The following is a 13,267-nucleotide window of genomic DNA, read 5'->3' as shown; positions in this document are numbered from 1 at the left end:
GCTCAGCTATTAAAGTATTAGAGTTTCTTTGATTTCTTAATCATTAACAACTTTAGCTTTGATTGCCCAGGGAGTTGCAAGCTGTTAAAATTATCATTTGCCTGTTAACTAATTTTGAAACCAAGAGCTGTTTCTTCATTTGATGTAGTACAGGTCTTTCTCAGAGCACATACAGCTCAAGAGCACTAAGAATCTACTATAAGAAAACCTATTCTAAAACAATGAATTTGTAAAATAAATGGGAGTAAAAGCAGAGAATTCTTAAATACTAAAGAGTTCAGTTTTTTAAAAGATTCAACAAAGAATTTTTTTCAGTAGAAAACATATCTTTTTTTTACAATTTAGTATTTAAATAGTGATTAATTTCTGTTAAAAAAGAGAGAGATAGGAAATCTGAAAGCTGTGTTTCAGTGTTAAAAAGTCACTTGAAATTCAATCAGAGCTAAGATAATGTTGGATTATCATGTAAGTCAATGGAATATTAAAAAACATCCTGGAAAAATTCCATTTATACACAGCCTTTTCAAAGTCATGCCCCTACCCATAGTAAATACTCAATAAATATTTGTTAAATAGATTTGCTATATGTTAAGATCAATTGATGGTGTGATAAAATGAAGTGGTACCTTGAGCATTCATTCATACATTCATTCATTCATCCACCATCCATTCAGAGATAGTTATTTACATTCCAAATGTAGTTTATTGAAAAATTGAAAAATGACTTATTTTATAAAAAATGACTTTTCTCTAATGTTATAATTGTATTTCTACAATTGGGCTGAAGGAATTTATTATTGGTCCAAGAAGCTCCTGTGGTCTAGTTCTGTGCAGGCTACTTAAGAAGTACATGAGAAGCTAGTTAAAATAATAAATTCCTAATCCCCATTCTCAAAGATTTTGTTCGGTAGATCTAGGGTGAGCCAAGCATTTGAATTTTTTTTTGAAATCTACCCAGATACTGATATACAATTAGGTTTCAAAACCTAACATAATATCATCTAGAACTGTTTCTTCCAGAAGAGTCAGTTACCACAATTATTTGCTTAGCTTATTTATAGTGTGCCTGAGGTAATGGCAGGGATAGGATGTTTTCCTTAGACAGGACATCAGGAAAAGGAACATCTAGCTTTCCTCAGTTCAGTATTTCTAATTTCTGGTGATTCCTTTTAAGTATCAATACAGTGCCAGGCAATACACTGTGGATATGCCACTACTTAAAGCAGGAAAAGCAAAAGTCAGCACTACCTGGAAGCTCTCTTATACTTATAGGCCAACACTAATACTGTTCTTTATATGAGCCCTATCCCTGCCCTTTCTGATGTCATTCTTTATGTCACAAAGCCCTCCCAAACTTGTCTTCACACCTTTCTCTAAAGAGATAGAATGGAAGGTTCTGGCTTGTAGAGGTCCTATTCTTGCTAACCCAGGCAAGCAAGAATGGATACACATAGTGCATCTTCGCCCAATCCATTCAATCTTTCACTTTGTGACCCTTACTCTGAGCTTAGAATTAGACCTCTCATTTTACAATTCTGACTGTATTTTCTTTTTTCTTCACCTCTCCTAAGATTTGTTCTTAAGTACTGACCTGTACAGTTTCTCCAGAATTAATCAACTTATTTCCTTTTCTTCTACAAGCTAATCTTGATGTATTTTCCATCTCCTGTATAATAGAATGTACCTCTAATCAGTCCTTCCCACTCAATATCATTATTATTAAGCATAATCATACATTAATTGTAATGTATTGTGGCTTTGAGTGCTTATTAAAAAAATCTCTTTCTCGTTTGGAACTGCTGCTGTCTACATCTTTCTAAGGAAGCGGATAATTTTGCTTGCAGACTACAGGCTTGCTAAGCACTATGTGCAAGTAGACAGTGACATAGCATCTGTCAGATGTCTATATGTCAGTCTAAGATGAATATATGTCATATCCTTTTACGGTCCTTGATATTTGTGCCTATTAAACATCTGTAGTATATTAGATGCTGTGCAGGATAAAGCATAGCTGGGCAAAGTCTAATAATTACTGTCTCATCCTATACTGAAAGTTAATATAATTGAAGACTATAGGAAATACTTCCATTTTTCTCTTCTCCAGAGTAAATATTTCAAATCCCTTTAACCACTTTTGTTTATTAACTCCATGAACCCCAAACTCCATTAACGTAAATGAAGAAACATGGTTAAACAATTTTAGCCTCTTTTATTAGCGATATAAAACTTCACAGCTGAAAAAAGGAGGCTAAAATCAAATGAAACCTGGAATGGATCAATGAGGACAAAAGCATCCCTAAAAACATTCCCTAAAGGTAAAATCATTCAGGTCTTCTAGAACAGACTGGCTAGCAACTGCTGCCCCACACAAGTACCCCAAGTTCTTGCCTCACAAAGATTTTTTTTTTTTTTTTTGCCTCTCTAAGATGATTCTTTAAGGAGGAAAAAAAAATCAGGAAAACATTCAATTTTTTAGAAATGGCACTTCTAGCACATCACAATACTAACCCTTGTGTTATCTCTTGGTGTGGCCCCAATTGAAGAGTTCTTCCAGATTTTTTTTTCCATTAATGAAAAGAATAGGTTTGAGTTCTTTTATATCATTAGAAAATAATGACCAACATTTTGGTGGTACAGGGTCATCACTAAAATGATAACAAGAATGAGTGTGTTGTACCCTTTTTTCACCCTGTTCATCTTCTAACTTTATTTTTGCTTTTCATATAGTTCTTTGTGAGATGCTATCACATAAGAAATACATGTAAATGTCATTATGAGTGACTTTGCAGTTTTTCGTGGAAATTTCATTTATCTAAGTCATAATTAATAACATTCAAGATTGAATCATTTCCTAAGGCAACCTCAGCGTTAGTTTGTGCAGTGTTTCACCAGGTCCGTTCATTTTCTATCTGTTGTCAGAGTGCAGGCATCTTTGAGTGTATCTTGTTCATGTAGTGGGGACATTGTTACTTACAGTAACTTCATATTAATGATACAGTTAACTTATGGTATCAGTGTACGAGTCAAGTATCTGGATGGTGAGAATATTAGGTGGTTCTGTTTATAAATATAATTAGAAATGGGAAAAAATGGAAGGACAAACAACATAACGTGCATGATGATATCTCTAGGTAATAAGCTCATTGTAGATTTTAACTTTTTCTTGCGTTTATCTGTTTTTTTAAATTTCTAAAATGAAGAAAAATATGAAATCTTAGAGAAAGGAGAAATTATAGTTGCTGCTTATTTCTTACTTTGTATTTGCTTATCCTAGGAGACTTACCTATGCATTTTTTGTATGCGGTATTTCTCTCCCAAGCAGTCTTTCCCTTCTTGCCCGTGCTGCTGAAGCATATTTTCTCTATTTTAGCAGTATGGAACGTTCATGAGTTTGTATAACGAGGACCTAAATATAAATACATAATTGTAGCTGACTTTGATTCTTTTAATTTTTTAAATTTGATAACCTAGGTTTGTAGATGGATTTTTGCATGCATTTTGCTGCAAGCTGATGCTTATGGTCTTTGTATTTGCAGATGTGGACAGGAGTCAAAGGAGATGAATGTGTTGATATGCATGGGAGGCTTTAGGTGATATGAAAAACAGTATGGTAGAGTTTGTAGGTTGAATCATATTTTGGAGATATAAATTAAATGAAAGCCATTCATTAACATTTCTCAGGCCCAATGTCCTAGATCTTAATTCAGATTAACATCCCAATGTATTCAACATGTTTCTCCCTTGATCCATTGGCCATTAAAAGTTATGTTCAAACTGTGTATTAAAACTATAATCATGGACATCTTTGCTACTGCTGTCCAAAGAAATACCTCATAACACTTTCATTCTTAGCTAAATTTCTGAATTTTCGAAAATGGGTCCCCTTCCTAAGCCCCTCCCCTTCTTTTTCCTTTTTACAATTTAAAAAATTTCTTCATCCTAACTTTATGAGACTGTCAAGGAAGAAACTCTTACAACTATCATAAGACATTAAAGAAGACAGAACAAAATTGAATGCCTTGGGAGTTTTGTGTAGTACAAAAAAGCAAGGAATAATTTGGTTTATTTGTTTTTTCCCATCTAATATTTTTAGGTACAAGCCTATGCAGAAAGTGGATGGGGTTGCAGATGGTTTCACAGGAAGTGGTCAACAGACAGGCACATCTGTTGAGCAAACTGTAATTGCCCAAAGTCAACATCATCAACAGTTTTTAGGTATGTTAAGGTGTAATGCATATTAGTTGCTATCAGGATTTTGAAAACAAGAGAACAACAGTAGTGTTTTCTCCAAGTACAATGTCTATTACAGATGTTAATTACATAGATTTTTTTTGTGTGCTGAAACTATGCACATTATATGATAGTTCTAGTTCATTTCTACTTTTTCATAGAAAAAGAGCTTATTTTTTAAAATCTCAAGCTATGTAGAACTTCTAAATGCATCTGAATTAAAGGCTTATTTCTATGAAATTGTTTTCCAGAATTTGTATTAATTGGGCATTTATGATCAAAATTGTGTGGTAGTTTCAGTAGTAACTTGAAGTGCCAAAAAGAATTCTTATTTCCTGTGTATAAAGTTGCATATGCATATAGTCTTAGATTAGAAAAAATTATTATAAACTTTTAAAAAGTAATTTATTCTTTTAAATTGATCACAGTATTTGCTACTTTTGTAATTTTATAGATGGTATGCATGTTTCTTGTTATTTAAAGAGTTAAGGAAGTGGAACTTGAACATTTTGCATATTCCTGTCGTAGCTAAAGGTGCAAAAATGGCACTTTAATTGACAGCTCTTCTAGAGATGAACATGCATAGTTTCGGTACAACAGATCAAGATAAGTAGAAGCTCTCAGAGAGTGCGTGTGTGTATGTGTCTGTGTGTGTGTATATGTGTCTATGTGCACTTTCTGACAAAGACAACTGAAATGTACTCTGGGGTCAGAATGGCTACTGAAGTTGAAAGCATTATGGCAGCATTCCCAAACTAGTGTCCTCAAGTATATTCTTGTAGACCCTTGAGCTCTCAGCAAGAATCTTTATGTTTTTTATTTTGTGTCCTTATTTCAATTATAATCTTAAAAAAAATAAAAGCATATTCTGGATTACCTGGAAGACTAGAACGAATACCGTTCTGCAATTTTAGTTTCCACATTTGTATTTGAATTTATCATAAGGTTGGCACCAAAGTGTATTGCATTAATTGTCCAGAGCCAATGAGAAAAGAACAGAGAGAGACTTACTGTGTAAATTACGCCTTCATACCAAGGGAAGGCTAAATGATGTCCCAATGCTCTGTGTAGAGGAAAGTTTCACAGCTCATTTGAATATAGAAGCATAATGAGAGAACCAGCCATCATGAAGTACGTGTTGGTATAGGGTTATCAAACTCAAAAGATCCTGCACTGCAGCAGTCAATACCATATTCATGTTGCAAGAGGTAATTTAGTTACAGGACAACAGCATCATCTGTCATATCAAATTAATGTTGTTAAGTTTAATGTTATTTTTTTAGGTTTCTTTGTACTTATTTTGTAGGTCTTTTGGTTTATGATTATATGAGAGGTATAAGCATAATAAGTTTAAAGCTAGATTTATTTTTATATACCTAAGTAATATAATGATAAAAATAACTAAAATTGATACTGGCCAGCTCAAGGTATTTTTCTTATCAGAGGGGTCCTATACTGAGAGACACTGAGATATGTTATTTCCAATATAATCATAGTGAAAATTTAGTTTCTCCAGAATTTTAGAAGTATCCTCTCTATTCTTTGGTGCTGCTGCTGCTGCTAAGTTTTGTTTATAAAATACTAATATGAAAAGTCCTTGCTTTTTGGACCACTGACCTTTAAATTTTTTTCCTTTTTAATCTTCTTAAATTTGCCCTCATTAAGCTGTAATTGGCACCATCCACAATAACTTTTTTTCTGTTGTGTTGTCATGGTAACAGATGCATCTCGAGCACTTCCAGAGTTTGGAGAAGTTGAAATCTCTTCTCTGCCAGATGGTACTACCTTTGAGGATATCAAGTCACTGCAGAGTCTTTATCGAGAGCACTGTGAGGTAAGTCTTTTCAAACACAGTCGGACACGTGCTAAGTTTTGCCAGGCAACTTGCTAAAGCAAAATAATCAAACATATTCCTAGAGGACAGATAAAGTTACTTCATATTTCTTTGAGCACTAATAAGTTATCTTTTCTTCATGTCTCGGGGAGAATAAATTTTACTTTCCATCTTCTTAGCCTATTCTAATACGAATCCTTTGATGAAGCAATTCCACTTCTAGGTACTCCTTCTAGAAAAATGCTTACATGTAGGGGAAGAGATAAGTGTACAGGGAACTTGTTGCATTATGGTTTTTAATGAAAAAGATTGCTTATAACTTCAATATCTAACAGGGAACTGAATAAATAAAATATGGTATGATCTATAGAGTAGAATGCTATGCAGCCATTAAAAAGAACAGGCAACTCTAAATGTGCTTTTTGGAACAAGCTTCAGGATTTGTTTTTAAGGGAAAAAGCAAGATGTAAAACAGCAAGTATAATATATTATCATTTGAGTGAAAAAGAACATGTTATATACATCTCTCCAGAAGAAAGAACAAAATATTAATGCTGGTTGCCTTTGGGAACAAAACTTAGTGACTGGGAGTCAGGGGAAAGAGACTTAATTTTTCAATATACTCTTTTTACCTTTTGAATTTTACATGATAGCTGTGTATTTCTATCCAAACTATTTTCTAGAAATGTTTTATAAAGCACTTTAGGTGTTCCTTCCAGGGATCATTGAGGCTCTAGTTTTGTTTGTTTTGCTTTCATGGTTAATTAAGTTTTCTCTTGGTGTTTTCCATCCCTACTCCTACTCCCTTTCTGAGTATCCTATATCAAAATTGGCTACGTTGTCTCCAGGAGGTGAACTCTCTCCAAGCCCGCTCGTACCTGCAGCTCACCTGGTAGAAAGAAGATAACAGATTGCAATAAGAGTCTTCTAAAGTACCCCTCCTTTTGAAAGAGGAACTGTTTAGAACTTAAGTAGCTTTATTCCAGGGCTATTTATGATCTACTTAGAAGTAAAAGATAATCCTTGGGCAGTCCTCCTGACTGCTGACAATGCAGTATGCAGTGAGAAGTCTCAGCTCATAACATTCACAGATTTTTTTTCCCACTCCAGAAATAAGAACTGCTTGAGTGAATCTGAGTACTTGTCAGGGGTGCTAGATTATTAACAACCAAGGGCAAGTTCTCTCTTTATTAACAAACTGTGTGCCAGAAGTGTTTTTCAACATGTCCTGCCAGTTTGTTGTTCCCAACATTTCTTGTTATGATGAAAAACACTTACTGTTTCTCTTTGACTGCTTTTCCCAATATTAGAGAATTTCTGGATGATCCTTACCTATCTAGAAAAAAATTTCTCTTTCTTTCTGCATGAATATCATGTATATTCAGTGAAGATTTACGTCAAGATTCTCTAATCAGTTTCTCATTTCTCTGTGTTCAGGTGAACCTTGCTTCAAGCAACCCCGCCTACACAGATATAATTTGGATTGTTTTCAGTTGCTCATATTTATTCAAAATATAACTTGGAGCATGATTATTTACATTACTAAAGAATATACATTAAAATTAATCTAAATGAAAAATTCCCCCAATTAGATGAAAATATTCTTTGGATTACAAAATTTTCATTAATTGTCAGGAATACTCTATATGAAGAGATATGAACATATATAGTAATTAATCTGCATGGGAAATGGCAGTTCATAGAATGATCCTCATTTATTTCGGAGTTACCAGTGTTCGTGCCATCTCTCATGGGGCATAAAGACATATATGAAAAGGAAGAATTCTAATTATTTTTTCCTGTCACACTTCCAAACTTTTCAAGGACAGGTGCCTGAGTCTCGGATCCAGTCCTGTAAATGGTTGTTTGCCCTAAGCCAGTGAAATACAGATTATTTTAAACTATATTTGGCATACATTTTAGTTTGAACATATTTAAAAGTGGGTGGACAAATGATAAAATGTTTTATTCATTTGTAAAACTGACTAAATGTGGCTGATATGAATGTCCTTTTCAGAAGAATTATTTGAGATTATTTCATTTGAAGAGATACTTAATTTAAGGTGCACTGAATTTGTGACTTGCCTTATTTTATTTCATATTTCCTATAATTTATGTTTTTAAGAAAGATTAATATACCCATTTTGGCTGTTATTTGGAATTTGCACAGTTGGCTTATCAAAGATATTTTGGAAGTATCACTAGTTATGTAAGGAACAAATATAATTTTCTACACAAGATGCTCTGACAGTCATTTTTTTCTTTTAATATATGCATAGTGTCCTTACAGCAATCTCATAGCTAGAAATATGTAAGGTATTATATCAGATATTACTAATTGCTTCATTAATAGACATCTCTCAGAATGTGCCTAAACTACATTTGGGAAAGCAGCTATAATAATTTGCCTCCTGAGAAGGTTTTGGGTTTTGCCTGGGAGCAAGGACATCTGGATGCCTTTCCTTCCAGGGCTTGCTTTTGTGTTTTTATTGTTGCTGATATTAAAGGGTGAGGAGAGTGTTAATTAATTAGTCCCCTTCCCTCCATTTTCATTTTCCAACTACTTGCAACATTTCCTACTAGTTCCCAGAACATGCCCCCAAACAGATTTTGCTTAATACTTGAATTGGTCTCAGAGTGTTTTTGTATAGAACATCAATTATTCTCTGTATCATGCACAGGCCCAGATCTACACGGGTAGCACAGACTCCAGAATTACAAAGTTACAGTTTCCTCTTTCTGCCTTAAATGTTCAGATTGATTCTCTCGATTGCCCCTTGCTGTCTCTTAGCTTCTATGAATTTTGCAGGTCTTGAAGGGACTGTTTTACGTGTTTTTATTCTCAGTGCTGATGACATCAAACACATTATACTGAGGACTTGTCTTTTATACTGAAAATAATCACAGAATCACGTGATCTTTGTACAAACAAGTTTTGGTTTTATGACTGCTTTTTATCTGAAGGCGAATTTGCAGACTAATTGCAATGGCAGGGTGAAATTAAATATCATCAAAAGTTAATGAAAGTGGCAAATTTTAGCATCATCAAAAAAATAAAAATGTCCTTGATGCAGCTGGAGATCTAAGAGATAAAATTAAGGAGGAGGAGGTGAGGGCCCCACCCCCGAGGTTAGAAAAGGGGATATAGTCTTATAGCTTCCCTCTAAAGGGTGTATGCTGAGAGAGGATTGAATGTAAGCCATTCTGTGACCACAGAGAGGTGCTTGCTGTGCTTTTCTTCTGCCACGACAGGCACTACCCTCTGGAGGTCAGCCTGACTCTGTAGTTTCTGCCCTCAGCCTCTGCTTGGCTAGGAACACTCCAGAACCCATGGTCAGCAACCCTAACCAGAGCTGATTGAGCCCTAACTCCATCTGCCATACACAAGCACCTCCATACCCTTCTCTTCTGCTTTTTTTTTTTTATGGCTAGTGGACACAGCTAGTCCAGTAAAGACTGATGTGAATTGAATGTATGTTCTGTGTCCCTGTGGATCTGAGAATAGTAAGGGAACCGGGGAAGTAGTGGGTTAAGGAATGAAAGAAAAGTTAGGGAAGCAAGCATGAAAATGGAGAGAAAAGAGAGGAAAAAGTAAGGGTGGGACGTGAGGTCATTCTGGGAGGAATACAAGTTACCCTGCTTAATCATTTAAGAGTTATTTCCCCCGGTTTTTTCCTAGCTAATCTCTTTTGTTTTCCCATTTCCATTGGCAAAATTTAGTCCAGTTTTACCATATTAATTTACGAACCCAAAAGTATCTTTACATTTAAGTCTTGTTACAGTATGTACTCCTCACACATCCCCATAAGAAATTTTGTAAGGTAATATCAATAACCATTTTGTTTTTTAGGCAATATTGGACGTTGTTGTGAATCTTCAATTTAGCCTGATAGAAAAATTGTGGCAAACATTCTGGCGCTATTCTCCCTCTACTCCAGCTGACGGCACTACCATTACTGAATCAAGGTCAGAATCAATATGCTTTTCCAATTCATTTTCATGGCTGAGTAGATGTCACAGCTAACAAATTAGAGATATGTATACCAGTTGTGAACCTTACCTGATAACATTAATTGAATAGATTGAAATAAACCACAAACTACTCTTTTGAGGTTTCAGCGTGTGTATTATAGCTCCCATTTATATTGACTTGGGGGACTGCAGTAGAACTATTTCATCCTCATGGAATTAGTATCATATCTGCCTTTCATACCGTCAGAAAGTATTAACGTGCATAGGCAGCTCTGGGGGAGTGTTATATATATCCAGCCGTGTGGCACCAGGGCAATGGTGGTATAGTTCTAACCTCAGTAATATTTGATAAACTAAAACTATTTTTAAAGTCCATTTTCTTTTTTATCCTCATTTGCCATCTATTCATTTGCTACATTTATTCACACCAGCAATCTGAGTGAAATAGAAAGTCGACTTCCGAAAGCAAAGCTGATAACTCTGTGCAAACATGAGTCTATCCTGAAATGGATGTGTAACTGTGACCATGGGATGTACCAGGCTTTGGTGGAGATTCTCATCCCCGACGTCCTTAGACCTATTCCTAGTAAGTTAAATGCAGACAAGTACGGATGCTTTTGTTCTCATACATTCCACCCAGGAAGTTTTGGGTAGTGACGTTGCAAACTAGAGTGATTCTAATCTCATTAAATTTGCCAAATAGAAAACATGCAACACAGAGTATTGCATGAAAGCAGCCTAGAGCAAAACTGTAGTAAAAAGGGAAAAATTCTCTGTTTTTCAATCTTTCATTTTCTTTTTGACAAAAAAGACAACCTATAGATGTGACAGCCCCAATGACTAATTGCAAGAACACTCCCAGGCCAGTCAACCATGTGAAAATCATTCTACCCAAGGAAAAGGTTTCCTTCATAAAGCCCCGAATTTTTGAAATCTGTAATTGCTAGACCAGGCTCTTTCATGTTTGCTTTTGATTTGAAATGAATTTATCTTGGTTTCTACTGAAGTTGAATTTCTTTATAAAAGCATTTACTTTGTCACCGACATCACGTTAAGAACTACAAATGCAGTTTCCATTAACAGTAATGGTTAGCTGGCATTTTGAGAGAAAAATCAATGCACCTGCACTAGCAGTGTATTCCTGCCATGAAGCAAATAGGAATTACACAGATAAATTAGATTACTTTTTTAAGTGATAGTGTTTTTTAAACTACCCTGTTGCAAACAAAGCTATTTTTTGCAAGTGTCAATATAAAAGCCATCGTGGATACTTGTGTTAGAGACAGTTGAAATGATTTTAGGTCTACATCTTTATGAGCACCTACTAGTAACCTTAACTTTTAAAGATATGGAACAGAATTGCTACTCTACAATGACATTAATAAGGTAAAAGCGATCTTTTAGCTTGTAAAATTAGCAGCCATGTACTCGAAGTACACTCTTCACAGTTAATTTGTGTTAAATTATTCCAGAAAATATTTAAATAGGGATTTAGCAAGAAATGGTGAAGATACTAACATTTGTATGTTTATACTTTCTTTTTTAAAATATGATAACAGTGGAAGATATGAGTTATTTCTTATGTTCCCTACCACCTTAAAATATATGCTTAGACATACATTTACATATAATATCAATGAACACACACATAAACATACATAAATTTATATAGAAATTAGTTTTTTAAAAATCCAGCTGCCATGGTCTCACATTTTTATAAATTACTAATATTTTCTACCCTATCTGCACCAAGTTTCCTGACTAAAGATTGATTAAAAGTGATGTTGTCATGGAAAATTTCAACGTGTAAATTCTCTACTGATTTATGTTCCAGAATCTGATTTTCCTGTTTTTGTCTTGCTTCCTGTGCTCTGAGTGATAATCTCTAGAGATGTTTAAGAGAAGTTGCATAGGGTAGCTCATTAGCCTATGACATCTTGCCACCAACATAAATTTCTCTCATGAGATATAAGAAAAGGTGTCAGTGAACACTTTCTTTTTTGAGGCCAGTCAACAACATCAGTGTTCATTAAACAATTCTAAAATCTGTTGCTTCTATGTTAGCATCACAAGACTTTAACTTGTAAACTCAGCAGTTCCCTAAGTTAAATCACGTATCAAGTGTAGTTGGCTTTAAACCCCAGAATTTTTAAGCACACAATACACATGACCTTTGTTTTTGGCAAATTTTGATTTGAAAACCGTTTTATTTTGTCAAGTAGTTTGTCTCTGCATTCAGACAACTCAAATTCAGGAATTATGAGTATAGTTTTACAGTTTCTCTGAAGTTACAAGATGCATTAAGGTGCCACCCTACCAAGTAAATTTGGAATTTTAATTCCTGTTCTATAACAAGACTTAACAAAAATAAAGCTTAAAATACAGTGTAGATCACTATCTTCTGATTGTGCATTTTAATATTAATCATAAGCAGGTTGAGACAAGTTAGCTTTAGAGTAGTTTTAAATTTCTAACCATCCATTCATGAGAAAAAGTTGTCAATCTGCACAATTTGATCTGACATGAATCCCTATAGAGAGAACAAACTTAATTTTATTTTTGAAAATTTAATTTTCCTGGCTACTAGTACTTCACTCTACCATTTACTGTCCAGATGGGATTCCTTTTTTTAGCCAAAAAAGTCTGCATATCACACTAATTTAAAGTCAGCTTGAAGCTACTATACTCTAAAATACATTTATCTGAAAATGGGGAAAAAAAAGTGAAGTGTAAAAAATTGTGTAAGAACTCAACTGGTAACACTCAAATGTACAATTTATGATTATAATTAAAGGTGACCCAAAATGTCATTTAGTACAAAAAAGGAAAAACTTACAATCATTTGAGATACAAAGCATGTCTTTTTATTTTACAATCTCCCTAGCATTATATGTGTCTAAATAAAACAAGACCCATATTAAATTTTTTTAGTAACTTTTCTCAGTTCTTGTTTTTTTCAGATTAAATAATTATTATATATTAATTATAGAAAACTACGTAATACAGATAGCCAAATTGAATCTTATACAGAATTTTACTGAGTTTCAAAGAGGGTCTTTAATTTTTTTTTCCACTGTTTTTCATTTCCATTCATGCCTGCCCTCCATGGTTCCAGTACATAATACAACAGAAAAATATTTTTCTTTCTTTTTTCTTTTTGGCTGAAGTGAGAAGCTTTGGAAATTTCAAAAAATTTGTTCTCAAGAAATTTCCAGCTCAGTGTTTCCAATA

At 34.1% G+C, this 13,267-nt stretch overlaps 1 protein-coding gene across 7 annotated transcripts in view; it reads left to right on the top strand.

Moving 5' to 3' along the window:
• Positions 1-13,267, top strand: part of RFX3 (regulatory factor X3) — a 289,832-nt gene that overhangs the window by 231,207 nt on the left and 45,358 nt on the right. For all 7 annotated transcript variants that reach the window (XM_067744268.1, XM_067744267.1, XM_067744270.1 and 4 more), the window contains 4 exons: positions 4,094-4,215; positions 5,952-6,064; positions 9,915-10,030; positions 10,468-10,622. In XM_067744268.1, coding sequence (XP_067600369.1) covers positions 4,094-4,215; positions 5,952-6,064; positions 9,915-10,030; positions 10,468-10,622 — 506 coding nt within the window. The remainder of the gene's footprint in view (positions 1-4,093; positions 4,216-5,951; positions 6,065-9,914; positions 10,031-10,467; positions 10,623-13,267) is intronic.

This window comes from Pseudorca crassidens, chromosome 7, assembly GCF_039906515.1.
Source record: "Pseudorca crassidens isolate mPseCra1 chromosome 7, mPseCra1.hap1, whole genome shotgun sequence".
In the NCBI taxonomy this organism is placed as follows: Eukaryota; Metazoa; Chordata; class Mammalia; order Artiodactyla; family Delphinidae; genus Pseudorca; species Pseudorca crassidens.
The sequence above is the reverse complement of the archived record's forward strand: the minus strand, read 5'-3'. Positions and strand labels throughout refer to the sequence as shown.